General features: G+C 43.4%; 1 protein-coding gene and 1 long non-coding RNA gene across 2 annotated transcripts in view; one reads left to right on the top strand and one right to left on the bottom strand.

Annotated features, from left to right (window-relative positions):
- mkxa (mohawk homeobox a) overlaps nt 1-11515 on the bottom strand; it is a 14932-nt gene extending 3417 nt beyond the window's left edge. The window contains exons 1-3 of the mRNA XM_007543377.2: nt 11280-11515; nt 8433-8586; nt 6264-6611 (exon numbers count right to left, since the gene is read on the bottom strand). Of these exons, the coding sequence (XP_007543439.1) occupies nt 6264-6611; nt 8433-8586; nt 11280-11462 (685 nt within the window). The 5' untranslated portion in view covers nt 11463-11515. The remainder of the gene's footprint in view (nt 1-6263; nt 6612-8432; nt 8587-11279) is intronic.
- On the top strand, nt 181-1350 carry LOC107834863 (uncharacterized). The gene is made up of 2 exons (XR_001660690.1): nt 181-252; nt 352-1350. It is a non-coding gene; the product is annotated as an uncharacterized LOC107834863 (long non-coding RNA).
- Nucleotides 11516-12128: the final 613 nt, after the last annotated feature.

The raw sequence follows: 12128 nt of genomic DNA, 5'->3' as shown, positions 1-12128 counted from the left end.
CGTGAAAGCCAAAACATTAAACTGCTCTGATTTTACAGCTTTATCTTGGTCACCTCTCTCTCTGCTTTAAAAGCCTCCAGAGTTTCCAAACATCCTGATCCACTGATCTCATCTCTGCAGGCTCCACCAGCCTCAGACTCTCCATCTCCTCGCTGCTCTTCTGTCTGCTTCCCATGCAGTCTGAGCCATGATGACAGGACAAGGTCTGAGACGCTCCGGGCTGATACGGCCTGATTAGGAAATGCTCCTCTAGTTTTCTGGTTCATTTTTGGATTCTTCCACAGAGAGGAGCCTGACCTCACTCACCACAGTTCTCTCCTTAGAAGAAGACAAGGAATGTGTGAGAGGGAGATGAGGACGTGATAACCCAGAGTTACAAACCACTCACTTTTAGTTCAGGTTGTAGTTTGTCAGAGACTTCCAACAATATCCTCACATTCCTGTCTGTCCACAATTCCCTGCTGTGCCGTCTTTTCCTCTGCTGTCGTCCTGCTTTATCTGAGAGTCTCTGTTTCACTGACGTTCCCTCGGTCTCCATCCTCTGCACTAAAAGTACAAACCAGTTTCACAGTTTGATGGGATCTGTTCATCCAAACTGGACGAAAAAGTGTGTGTGTGTGTGTGTGTTTTCTATCCCCAGCTTTCGGTGATTCAGTGTGTGTGAGGCAGCCATTGCTCAGATGATCTGTTCTGATTGGTGGAGAAGGTTCACTAAGCTACCATAAACTCACAGACACCAACTGGTTCCTCTGGTTGCTCACAATCACAGAATGTGGAGACACACCTCTGCTTACAAAGAGTCTATTTCCAAAGCTTCTTGCCTAAAACATCTGAAACTCTGATTTTTCCAAACAAAAGTAGCTCCAACGACTCAATAAATCAGCAATAAATCACTGGCCCAGTTTCTGCTTCTTTCCTCCTTTGCTGCTGAACACTCAGTCAGCTCTGCTGCTGCCTCTGGGCTGCTCTGACAGCACGCTTTATGGAGCACCAAAGGGGAAAAGCTGAGATGTCTGCTGGTTTCTGGCATGGAGGTGGAAAATCCAAAATACTGGCTGACTGAACACTGAGGCGAGAGGAGGGAGAGAAGAGAGGAAAAAGATGGAGTTTAACAAAGACGGAGCGATGCTCCACCTGTTCAGATGACTGTGGTGGAGACTGGTTTTGCTCCCATTGTTACCATCTGCTGCCGTTAGCAACTAGCACCAAGCTGTGGGTTGGACAGGAGCACACTAACACACACAAACCACTTCCTATGACCCATCAGGCTTTCAGCTGGTTTATCTAAAGTGCCTTTCAATCAGAGTCAGTTTTTAGCTCCAAGTTGCTTCCTGCTGCTAAAAAGAAGTTGTTTTTTGGGGGGGGGTTTTTATCAAAAAGCTGAACAGACACACGGTCTGATTGTTTAGGACCAGAAAGGAATCACTGTTCAGTCAATACTTGATGCTGAATCAAAAAATAACCTCTTTTCTGTCTGTCCATTTATGGTAGATGGATATTTGATCATTGCATTAACGGAACAAAGGGTTTCTGATTATTCAGTTATTTTCCCAGGGGAAACAGAAATGAACCATGTGGTTAGTACGGCGACACAGAGAATAAAAACAACATATTAACTCAATGAGACATCAGCAAACCTGCATGTATCTTAATCCAAGAGAGACCTGTGGTGAGACTGAAAGCCGAAACCTGATTGGTCAACATTGTTTCCCATTAGTAAAGACCATGCCTCAAAATTAACTAAAACCCAGAGAGCAGGAACTCAACATGTAACCACCATGTTTGTGTGGCTCCACATTTTTTCTGTCTGAACTTTATTTGAAAAAACAAAACAAAACAAAAAAAAACTCGTTGGCCATCAGGAGCAGTGGTGGTTTTTTATATGAGCTACAGGCTACAGGGGAAGGTGCCCAGGGTGGCATTAGTTCTCCTGTGTGGAGCAAGGTCTCTCCTGTGGCCTTCAGGGTATTACTCTGCTGAATGAATGAATGAATGGATTTTATATCAATTGGAACGATGTACAACATATATTAGCCAAAGAAGAAGTACCAGGTTGTGGCTACAAATCCTAATTTATATCTATAGTCACATCACTGCTAATCAGTCAGACGAGGTTACTGTCGTCCATAAAGAAAACTGACCAAAAGCTGGCTCACTGTTTGGAAGAGAAGCCAGACAGATATAACTGGAAAATGAAATCAGGTTTAAACCAAAATATGGAAGCAGTCATGTCAGAAGTCTCGTTTTAACATCACTTCATATTTAACTTTCTAAGAAAAAAAAATCCCCCAAACTGCCTTCTCTCTACACATTATGGCTGCTCTGTTTCCTTCATGTGGTTGAGTATGCAGATGGGGAACTATTTTCAAGCTCTCCATTATTTAGTGATCAATTTGGGGAAAAATATTCAGATTTTGCTCACTGATGCCGTTTTTATGACGTCCAGTTGGAGTGTTAATGGCTAAACCGTAGAATACAAATGGAGTCTGTATCCACGACTCATTAGGAGTCATTTGGCAGAAATTGATCCACATGATACAGAACCAAATCTGGAGCTGAGTGAGAAGGGAAACAGTCGGCCAGATTCCTGCCTTTTAAGATCCCATTAAAGGCTCATTGGCCATGGAACCTCTTGCCCTGTGTGATGGAACCGTGTTGCTTCCTTGTGTTCAACAAAAACCCTTTCGGACTGCAGAGTGTTTGCATGTGGCTGCCGGTGTTTGATGTGCGCTCACAACTTAACGGTCATTTATTGTCATGGTAATTTCACCGTTCTGCAACAAATGTTAGCTCATCCTTGCATTCAGGATCTGTAGGCCTGGAATATATTTGGTGATGTTTGTTGCTTGAGTTGGAAAAATCATTACGAAACAAACTAAGTTGTTTTGTTGCCATAATAGCAAATATCAGTCAGGAGCCAGTATTTCATTAAATACGTCAGATTAATTTTTTTCCCCTTATTTTTTTTTAAAACAGCAATGTGTAACTTTTATTAAAAATATGTTTTTCACATATTTGTCACCATGTTGTGACAGTTTGCTATGAGAGAGATGATTTGTGAAAAGATCGATCTCTTCCACCTCTTCACTCAGCTAATTTTGCAGTCTGAAGAAATGCACCGCTCCCAGTCAAAAACATCCAATCAGAGGGCGCTAGTGAGCGATGGAGAAGTAGGCAGCGTTTCCCTAGAGCTCCTGCAAATTTCTAAATGTATCTATCACTAGCTTGGCATTTAGGCAGTCTTACAACAGGTTGTGAGAGAGAACAGTCTGGACTTTAACTTCATCAGGACAGGATGAAAGCAAATTTAAGGATGCATACCGCCAACAAGGTGAAGGTGAAACTACATAAACCTTTTCCTAACACATTCTCATTGTGAGACAAATGCCATATTGAAGAAGCCACACTTCTCCACTCTTACTCTGTGTACTAAATTAACCCCATTTTGGTCTGGTGTATTCAAAACTTTATCAGATATGTTCCATACAGAGCTGAGGCTGGACCCACTTCTGATTGTACTCAGTGTTTCTGATCAGCTTTTTTAGTTTAATAAAAGCCAACAACAATTATTATCTTATGCCTTTATCATAGGAAAAAAACTAGTGTTGATGTTTTTGGAGTTCCATCCGTTAAGTTGTGGCTTGAGGAATTGGTAAGGCTCTCTCATTTGGAAAGATTACGGTTCTCATTAGCAAATAATTTAAAGCAATTTAATAAAACTTGGCAACCCCTTCAGCAATATATTGATAACTCTATTTGAGGAGGATTTGATCTGAGTCTCGGTGTGATAAGATATAAGTCCTAGGGAAAGGGAAGGGGGTGGGTCATGGGGAGTGTTTTTGCTTATGTCATTTCTGTTTTGTTTTTCGTATTGTCTTTCTTATGTTTTATGTTCACATAAGAAAAATAAGGACACATTTGTATTGCTGATGTTTCATTGTCCAGGTCTGATCCCTCAATAAAATTGTTGACAACAAAAACATCCAATCAGAGCAAGTGGGAGGGTCTTAGCGCTGTCAGTCGACCTCATGTACTTGCTGCTAAATGTGCTAATGGTGGAGAAACAACTTACTGTTAAAGGAAAACTGCTTATCTGCCATTATCGTTGGCGATGCTAACTACACTGATAATTCACAACAGGGTCTAAGCACCTGCAATGTAGCAGGTGCTTAGACCCGCCTCCTGGCTCTGATTGGTTGTTTCTGGACAGCACTGGGACAAGGCAGAGGAACTCCATTTTTTTCATATATTATCTCATACCATACTGTCACAACATACATACAGTTTACGCAAATATGTAAAAAAAAAAATTTTTTTACAGAAATTAAATAATGCAGCTATAATGCTTTTTAATTTTCTATTAATTCATCTTAAGACATTGTTACTGCAACATCCTCCAGTATTATCACATGCTGCTTGTTTTCCTTCCACCAGGCAGCTCTAGTGTGGATGTGATGTTTGAGGTCTTGGAGCTTCACCAGTGGGATTCCTTTCAAGTCGACTGAAGTTTAGTTTTTAACTGGAGCCAATCCATGATCTCCATTTGCTGCCACGTCTGACTGCTCTTTGTAGTCAGGAGTTCTGGCTGAGCCCACAACAACCAACTGGGACACAAATGGACTTTGAACCAATGGGACGGCAGCTACCAGGTTCACCACTTTTCCTTGATCAATCCCAACTTTGTTACAGACTCGAACTTACCGAGACAATATGACCAGAAAACTCCCGGGACAAACTGAAGATGTGAAGATCTTTTAAAGCCAGAGAACAGAACCCAGTCTGGGTTTGAAGCTTTCAGTAATCTTAAATCAGATTTATTTGGACGTTGTGTCCTCTGTGGAGGTGATAGAAGAACAGATTTATGTCAAATCTGCTGCACAGGGACACATTTGTCTCTCGCTATAAAACATAAAACTCTTTGTAAAAGAAGAATGTGTTCTCTAAAGAAATATCTGGAATTTGCAGCAAACCGGAGAAAAAAACTGCAGGAAATGAGAAAAACTTGACCTTGAAATCATTTCTCTCTCCCTGCAGTTTTTAATTTGCTTTGTTCCTCAAAAGTCAGATGTGGAATGAAAATTTTATTTTCTCAACTTTTATTCTAATTTGGATCAGATCTAATTTCCCAGAAGGAGCTTGTCCCTTTTGAATGAATCTTTCCATTTGTCCCAATAAGCTTCTGTCACATGTAACAGAGTCATACTTGTGTAAAAGTATCAGAGTCCAGGGAGGCCAAGATGGAGACGTCAGCGGCCAGAAATTATAATAACCAGAGAGATAAAACAGTCAGTGTCTATTAAAGGCAGCAGGTCGGCCAGCTGAATTCAGCCCTGCTGGGATTTGTCTTGATAAAATCTGCTGGAGTGAAGCTTCTGCAGTGAAAACAGCCTGATGTTGGCTCAGGTCAAAGGGTTTTAATTGTTCCTGTCGGACTCATTGATTCATTTCAGATACACACACTCTGTCTGCTTCACACTCAGACAAGAAGAAACACTTTTGTCCAAAAGAGACACAATAACAGCAGCTCTTCCCTCCAACAATCCAGCTCAGATCCGGACCCTCCTTGTTCTGGTCGTGTTCAACACAAAGGGAAAATGTTACTACTGGATGTGAAGTCCACCTGAACAAAGACCCAGTGTTCTCAGCCGATACAAACACAGCTGACCTTGATTGGTTACATCTCAGAAACGCTGCAGGAACTCCTGCAAAGGTCCCACATTCAACTCTCAGTCTCAAGAAGCCTGTTGGACATTTTGCTCTGCTCCCTCTTCTGGAGCCACAGCAGGATCAAAGACGGGACAAACAGCAGCCTGACAGTCTTCAACATGGCCTTGGTGTGTCTGACCTGTTAGACCCTGGTCAGCTGGAGGTGAAGCTCCTCCCACCTCTCTGGACGGCCTCAGAGACAACCAGTGGTTCAGTGTGTGTGGGTTTGACAGTGTGCAGGTTACTGGATATGCTTGTGTGTTTCAGATGAACTGCACCTTGTTTAAATTTTACAAAATACTTCAAGAAGCTCCTGAACAGCCTCTCCATTTCAGCAACCATGAGGAGAAAATTCAGCAACACATCCAACATGTTCAATTAAAGGAAGAAGAGAGAGAGTTAGCAGGAGAGATAGAGACCCTGCAGAGGGACAGACAGCTGGACATAATGGACAAGCTGCAGGGATGAAAACAAACGTCCAGAAAGAAGACAAAGATCAGACATGAGGAATGTGGTGTGTGTTGGAGAGTTCCTGGAAGAGTCAGTGGTCTCCTTACCGGCTCGATAGACGAAGTGGGCCTCAGCTTCAGAGGACGACGGCGACAGCAGCTCGTCATCGAACTCGTTGGAGCTGAAGGAGCCAGAGTGGTTCCTCTTGCGAGCGTCCATGACAGCGTTGGCCACCATGACGTGCCGCAGAGAGTCGTTCAGGTAGCGGTGCAGCAGGCTGCTCTTGTACTTGGGTGGAGACACGTAGTCCTCGGTCTCCACGGCAGAACGCAGCCCTGGGTCCATGCCGATGGCCACGCCCACCATGGGGGAGCCCTCCTTCTTGATGACGCTCTGGTACAAGGGCTTGGTGAGATCCTGAGGACCGCTCTGTGTCCTCTGAGGGTTGTCTCCATCTGCAACATCAGGACATGCTCACATGACTGTTCTGTAGGTGGAGGACAGGAAGTCTTCTCCACAAAAAGAACGATCTCTTAAAACTTCAGAACAAACTTCTGTTGCCATGGTGATCTGTAGTACAAGATAAACATCATTTTTATTCAGGCTCTTGTCCCGACTCCTAACTGGGATCAGTTAACAACATAGAACAGTAAATGAAGCTCAACTCTCCACAGCCAGTAAGGAAAACTGTCTGAATTGATCTCTGTTGGTTTGTCTCTCAGGTCTGTTCTTCATTTACTGACAGTGAAAACCTGAAGGGAATCTGGTCTTCAAGTCTCTCAACCTACAATAAGAGCTCAGTCGACTCGTTGGGTTGTAGAACTCTCTATGGTTCAAGAACATCTGTTGTTGGTCACATTGATGCAGAAACAGTAAATCCTGCAGCATAAGGCCTGTATATACATAAGGTGATGTAAACCAGTGGAGCTGACTGGTTCCAGTCTCTCCATCTTCATCTGGGTCGCTGCATTTAGGTCCCATCAGTTTTTATGTGGTCATAAAGTCACTAAAACAATCAGTGGAAGTCCACATTGTAATGACTCATTTCCTCCATCAGATGTTGGACTCCAGGTTCAGTTATTGTCTCAGTTCTGTTCACCAGTCTGAAGGAAAACGGTTATTTGGAGCTAATCTTTAATTCAAACAGCAGAACCAGGAGACTTCATCCTGCTGCTCCTGCCCACATGTTGGCATCGCCTCCAGAACAGAAAGCCCAGTCCAGACTTCAGACCCAGAACCAAACCGTAATGAATGCTGGTCCATTTCCTCTATCTGAACTCAGCCTCTGTCCCCTGCAGAATTAAATCCTTCCCAGAATGCTTTGCAGCTGAGGAGACTGAATTAGAGCCCAGCTTCCCACCTGATGAAAGAAACAGGAAGAAGGTAAAACTCTGATGAAAACCCAGAGATTCTCTGGCAGCAGGGAAATCAGAAACACGTCACTTCAGATTGTGTCGCTGCCAGGACTGCAGTTCTGTCATTTGGCCGGGTTAGACGTCTGGTTCAGCCTGGTCCAAATTGAGATGAGAGCTTCCATTAATCAGAACCACATGGTTCTTCCAGCATCTCCTCTGTCACCAAACAATCTGACCTTTTGATTTAATCCAATAAAAGTATTAAACTGTTCTCCTGATCAGAACATCACGTCTGCTCTGGACTCCAAGTAGAAAATAGTTTTTACTTCAGCCTGGATTTGCTGCTGCAGCTCCAAAACAAGCTGGACCGTTTCAGGACAGTAAGAGGAATGAAGACACGGTCAGCGGGGTCAGATCTGCTCCCAGAAATAGTCTCTGGAACAAAAGCATAGGCTTCAGAACATAATGGAGGGCCTTTCAGCACACGGGCCAGCAGTGGGAGCGGGCTGCGGATCGCTCCAGAACCAGAATATGACAGGGAGACGAGTCAGGGAGATATACGGAGCCTCTGGTGGTGCAGCGGCCTGCGGCACACACAACACAAACACCATGCACACATTCCTCTGGGAGCCACACGCTCAGCTTCTCCTCCTCACACACTGAGGGAGAGATTACTGACACCACAGCGCTCTGAACTTTCTGTTCATTCACTGCTGGACGACTGAACTTTGACTTTCTAACGCTTCCTCACCAAAACGGGCCGAACCTTCCCGTGAGAGCCACCCTGTGTTTGCACATTTGTCAGCTCCTCTGACTGATAGAAGGAGAACATGCAGTGTTCTGGTTCTGAGCTCAGAAAATCAGATCCAAGTGTTTGTGCAGTTTGGACAGTTTGTCCTCAGAGCAGCAGGTGAGGTGTACCTTGGGAGCAGCTGTCGTCGCTGCTGACGCTCAGCCTCTCTGCGTTGCCCTGAACGTATTTGTTGTAGAGTTTGATCCGGAGCGCCCAGCTCAGGTCCGGCTGCCTCACCGTGTTCTTCAGGCGTCTCCTGGCGTTGGCGAACCAGTTGGACACCTGAGGGGGACAAAGCAGGAAGGGGACCCACACGGCAAACAGGAGGATGTGTTAATGTCTAGAGTCCACACTCGTCCACATCCACAGCCAGACTAAACGTTGATCCTCAGTGGAGACGATGCCTCACTGCCTGCTACCAGTCTCAGGGAGAAAAACAGCAAAAGGAGCGAGAAAGAAGACAGAGACAGAAGACAGAGACAGAAGACAGAGACAGAAGACAGAGACTTATTCCGGCTGCAGGTAGCTGCAGCTCTCTGAACGGAGCTGAGAGGAACATCCCAGACGTTCTGCAGGAAAACTGAAGCCTCTCAGCTTTTTACTGTGTACAAAGAATCTGCTGATGGCCAGTGAACGCATCATTTCATGATCTAATGCTCTGACTGAGACACACGTCCCCATCCTGCTCATTCTGGACACGTCCAGCCTCCCTCCAGTAAGACGTTTTTTCCATCTCTGTCTTTAAGATCCAATAAAAGAGACACTTGAGCCGCTGCTCTTTCTTCCACTGGGACTGGAGACCATTAGATGTTCTACTGGAATAACTTTTCATGCTCAATAGATTTCAAGCTGCTTATGAACGGCCGGGGACGGCGGCCTCATGAGGACGGGAGGTCCCAGAGGAGACAGCATATTACCACGGAGACGGAGTTCAGGAACCATGGAGACGGCACCGGATCATCAGCTCCATCTCACAACACTGACATGGAACAAAGCTAACTGCTGCGCTACAACATGACAGATTTAGCTGCTGTTTAACACCTGCTGCCAGGTCGGCCTCTCCAGGGAAAAACAAGCAGGAAGTGATGCGTTCAACGCCACTGGCAGCCTGAACAGCGGTCTGTCTGGACTAAACAGTGGAAGAACTGGGCTGTTCTCAGCAACAATTAGTGGAAAGACAGAAAGACATCATGGTCACATCTGAGTTTATGTTCACACTTTGGGACAAAATGATCACTTGTTCAGTCCAAGAATATTGAAAAAGACTGAGAAGATAAAGATTTATAACTGTTTTCATTTTACTGACGGGCAAAAAACAAGATTTTTCATCCTTAATAAAGTGAAAACAGAACCAGGTTCTTCCAACAAGGAGAATAGAAACAAAAACATATTTTTGGTGTTTGAAGAAAACTTTAGATATTTTACAGCGCTGATCAGCAACACAAAGTTAAAATATTTAGATCAAGAATTTATTTGCATCAAACCATTTTTCCAAAAATTTATATCTCTATAAATGATTTCTTCAATAAAATTGAAAATATATTCATTAAACACATTTTATTTATCTATAATTATTTATAAGTTTCAACAATTGATAAAACACCATAATTATATAATTATACATGGAAGTCATTCATTACAATCTAAATTTAACATTTGTTTGAAACTAATTTTAAAAATAATATCTCATTATTTCTGGATCTAATTTAGCCTGACCAATCAGAGACAGTCTGCAGGGATGATTCTGTTCTACAGCAGCTGATTGGTCAGCAGATAAACTGTTGTGCAGATTAAACAGCTGAATGTTTTATATACACGGGATCTTTCAATGATTTTATGACTGACTGTAAATCAGAAAATAGAAAAATAAATCAATAAATAATCAGATAATGATTTTAATGTAATACATTTGAATTTTGTTATTTATAGTTTTCTTCTTTTAATACATTTCAACATTTACCTAAGTATGATTATTTCAACCATTATTTTACCAGCATTTTCCTTGAGAGAAAAATCTCATTTATTAATTTCTAGATGAATTTATCAAAATTTAATATTGCATTTAAATATGTATCTCAGTTTTAGTCAGATTGTTGCACTTTTGACCCTCTTGCTTATTTTCAACAAATCCTCCACCTTTAACCTCTGACCCCACTAATGATATTTACACTCAAACACACGGGTGTGTCAGTGTGTGTTTGGGTCACAGGGTCCAACATCAAGCGCTCCCAGAAAAGAGAAGCAGATTAAGCACAGAGTGACCATGTGAGGAAAACACTGCTGTACACACACATACACACACAGCTGCACGTGCCAAACACACACACCTGCACTCAGTGCTGGGTGTTCCTCTCAGCAGTCAGGTAAGTTCATATGTTCACTCTAAACTGGGAGCCATCAGCAGTTTCTAACTGTTCTGCTCTGAACATCTCACTGGTTTTTCCAGCCATCATGAAGATCAAAGTAGCAGAAATATTCCTGACTCAAATTTTTTATTATCAGAAATTAGATTTTTTTGGAGCATTTTAATGCAGCAGAACTGGTTTACATATTGAGACGTAGGAATGTTTCAGGAATATCTAAAGAAAATAATTTGTGAATAATTTCCAAATAGGTAAACATCTGTTCTCTGCAGAGTTTCTGAAACCAAAAAGTTCAGCAGGAGAAATGTATTATTATTACTCAACAAAACATATTTAGTTCTGACACTATTAGACTCTCTGGGACATGAGATGAAGCTGAGCTGCAGCTTTTGGAAGAAACAATCAAAGCCTGAGACGCTCAGCAGAGAGAGGAGAAGCTGCAGGAGGATCTGGAAGGCAGAGGAAACAACACTTCACTCCTGCTCAGCTGCTGCTAAACATTCAGGAACAGTAAAAGCTGAACTATCTAAACTCCAGCAGCCTGATCACTCTCCTGTCTCTGTGACTTTTCTTTCTCTCCTACTGGAATCAGAGCAGAAGAAAGCGTCTCACCTGGACCAGAGTCATCTGTGAGCCGAGCGCCAGCAGGATTTTCTCCGTCTTGGTCGGGTACGGGTTGTCTCTGTGCTTGTAGAGCCACTGCTTGAGCGGCCGCGCCATGTCCTGCAGGGCCTGGCGCTTGTGTCGCACTTTGCTGCCGCTGGGACGACCCCTGTGCACCAGCAGGGACAGCATTTAGACGCAGGCAAACAACCGGACACACCCGGGGCTTCAGCAAGCAGATGTCAGAAATTCACGGCGAGTCTAAAATGTCGACAGATGAATCAGAGGAACGTCCTGAACCCACAGGAGGAACACCTGAACCTGCAGATGTCAGTATGGTGCTGCTCTCCACTTCTCCTTTAGCTCCCAAAACGGCTCCACTGGCTGCAGATGGAACCCATTTTAGTCGGACCTCAAAGCGGGCCCGAGGTTCTGGTTCTCCAAATATTTTCCTTGTAATCTGGATCAGCCTGAACATCGTGGAGCGCATTTCACTCTGACCTTTGACCCCAGAGCTCTGTTAAAGAATGTTCCTCATTTGTATCCAAAAGGAAAATAATTTTGTATGAAACTGTAAGTAAATTCAGGCAGCGAGATAAAAAGTGTTCATGGAAACTCTGGCTGACGCTGCCAACATGTGTTTATGTTAGACTTTCTTTGGTTTTAATTCATCCTGTTTTTTTCATTTTCGTTTTGTTTCTTTCAGAGATTTTCTCTGGTTCTGGTGGCCTTTATGTGGTCAGACAGGAGAGTGGATTATGAGAGAGAGAAAACATGAAGCAATGGTCATCAGGTCAGGACTGGAACCTGACAGCTGCATTGAGGACTGAGGCCTCCTCATGTGGGTCACGTGACTTT

Source organism: Poecilia formosa, unplaced genomic scaffold (assembly GCF_000485575.1).
Source record: "Poecilia formosa unplaced genomic scaffold, Poecilia_formosa-5.1.2 Scaffold809, whole genome shotgun sequence".
In the NCBI taxonomy this organism is placed as follows: Eukaryota; Metazoa; Chordata; class Actinopteri; order Cyprinodontiformes; family Poeciliidae; genus Poecilia; species Poecilia formosa.
Note: the sequence above shows the minus strand (reverse complement) of the source record. Positions and strands in the feature narration are given on the sequence as shown.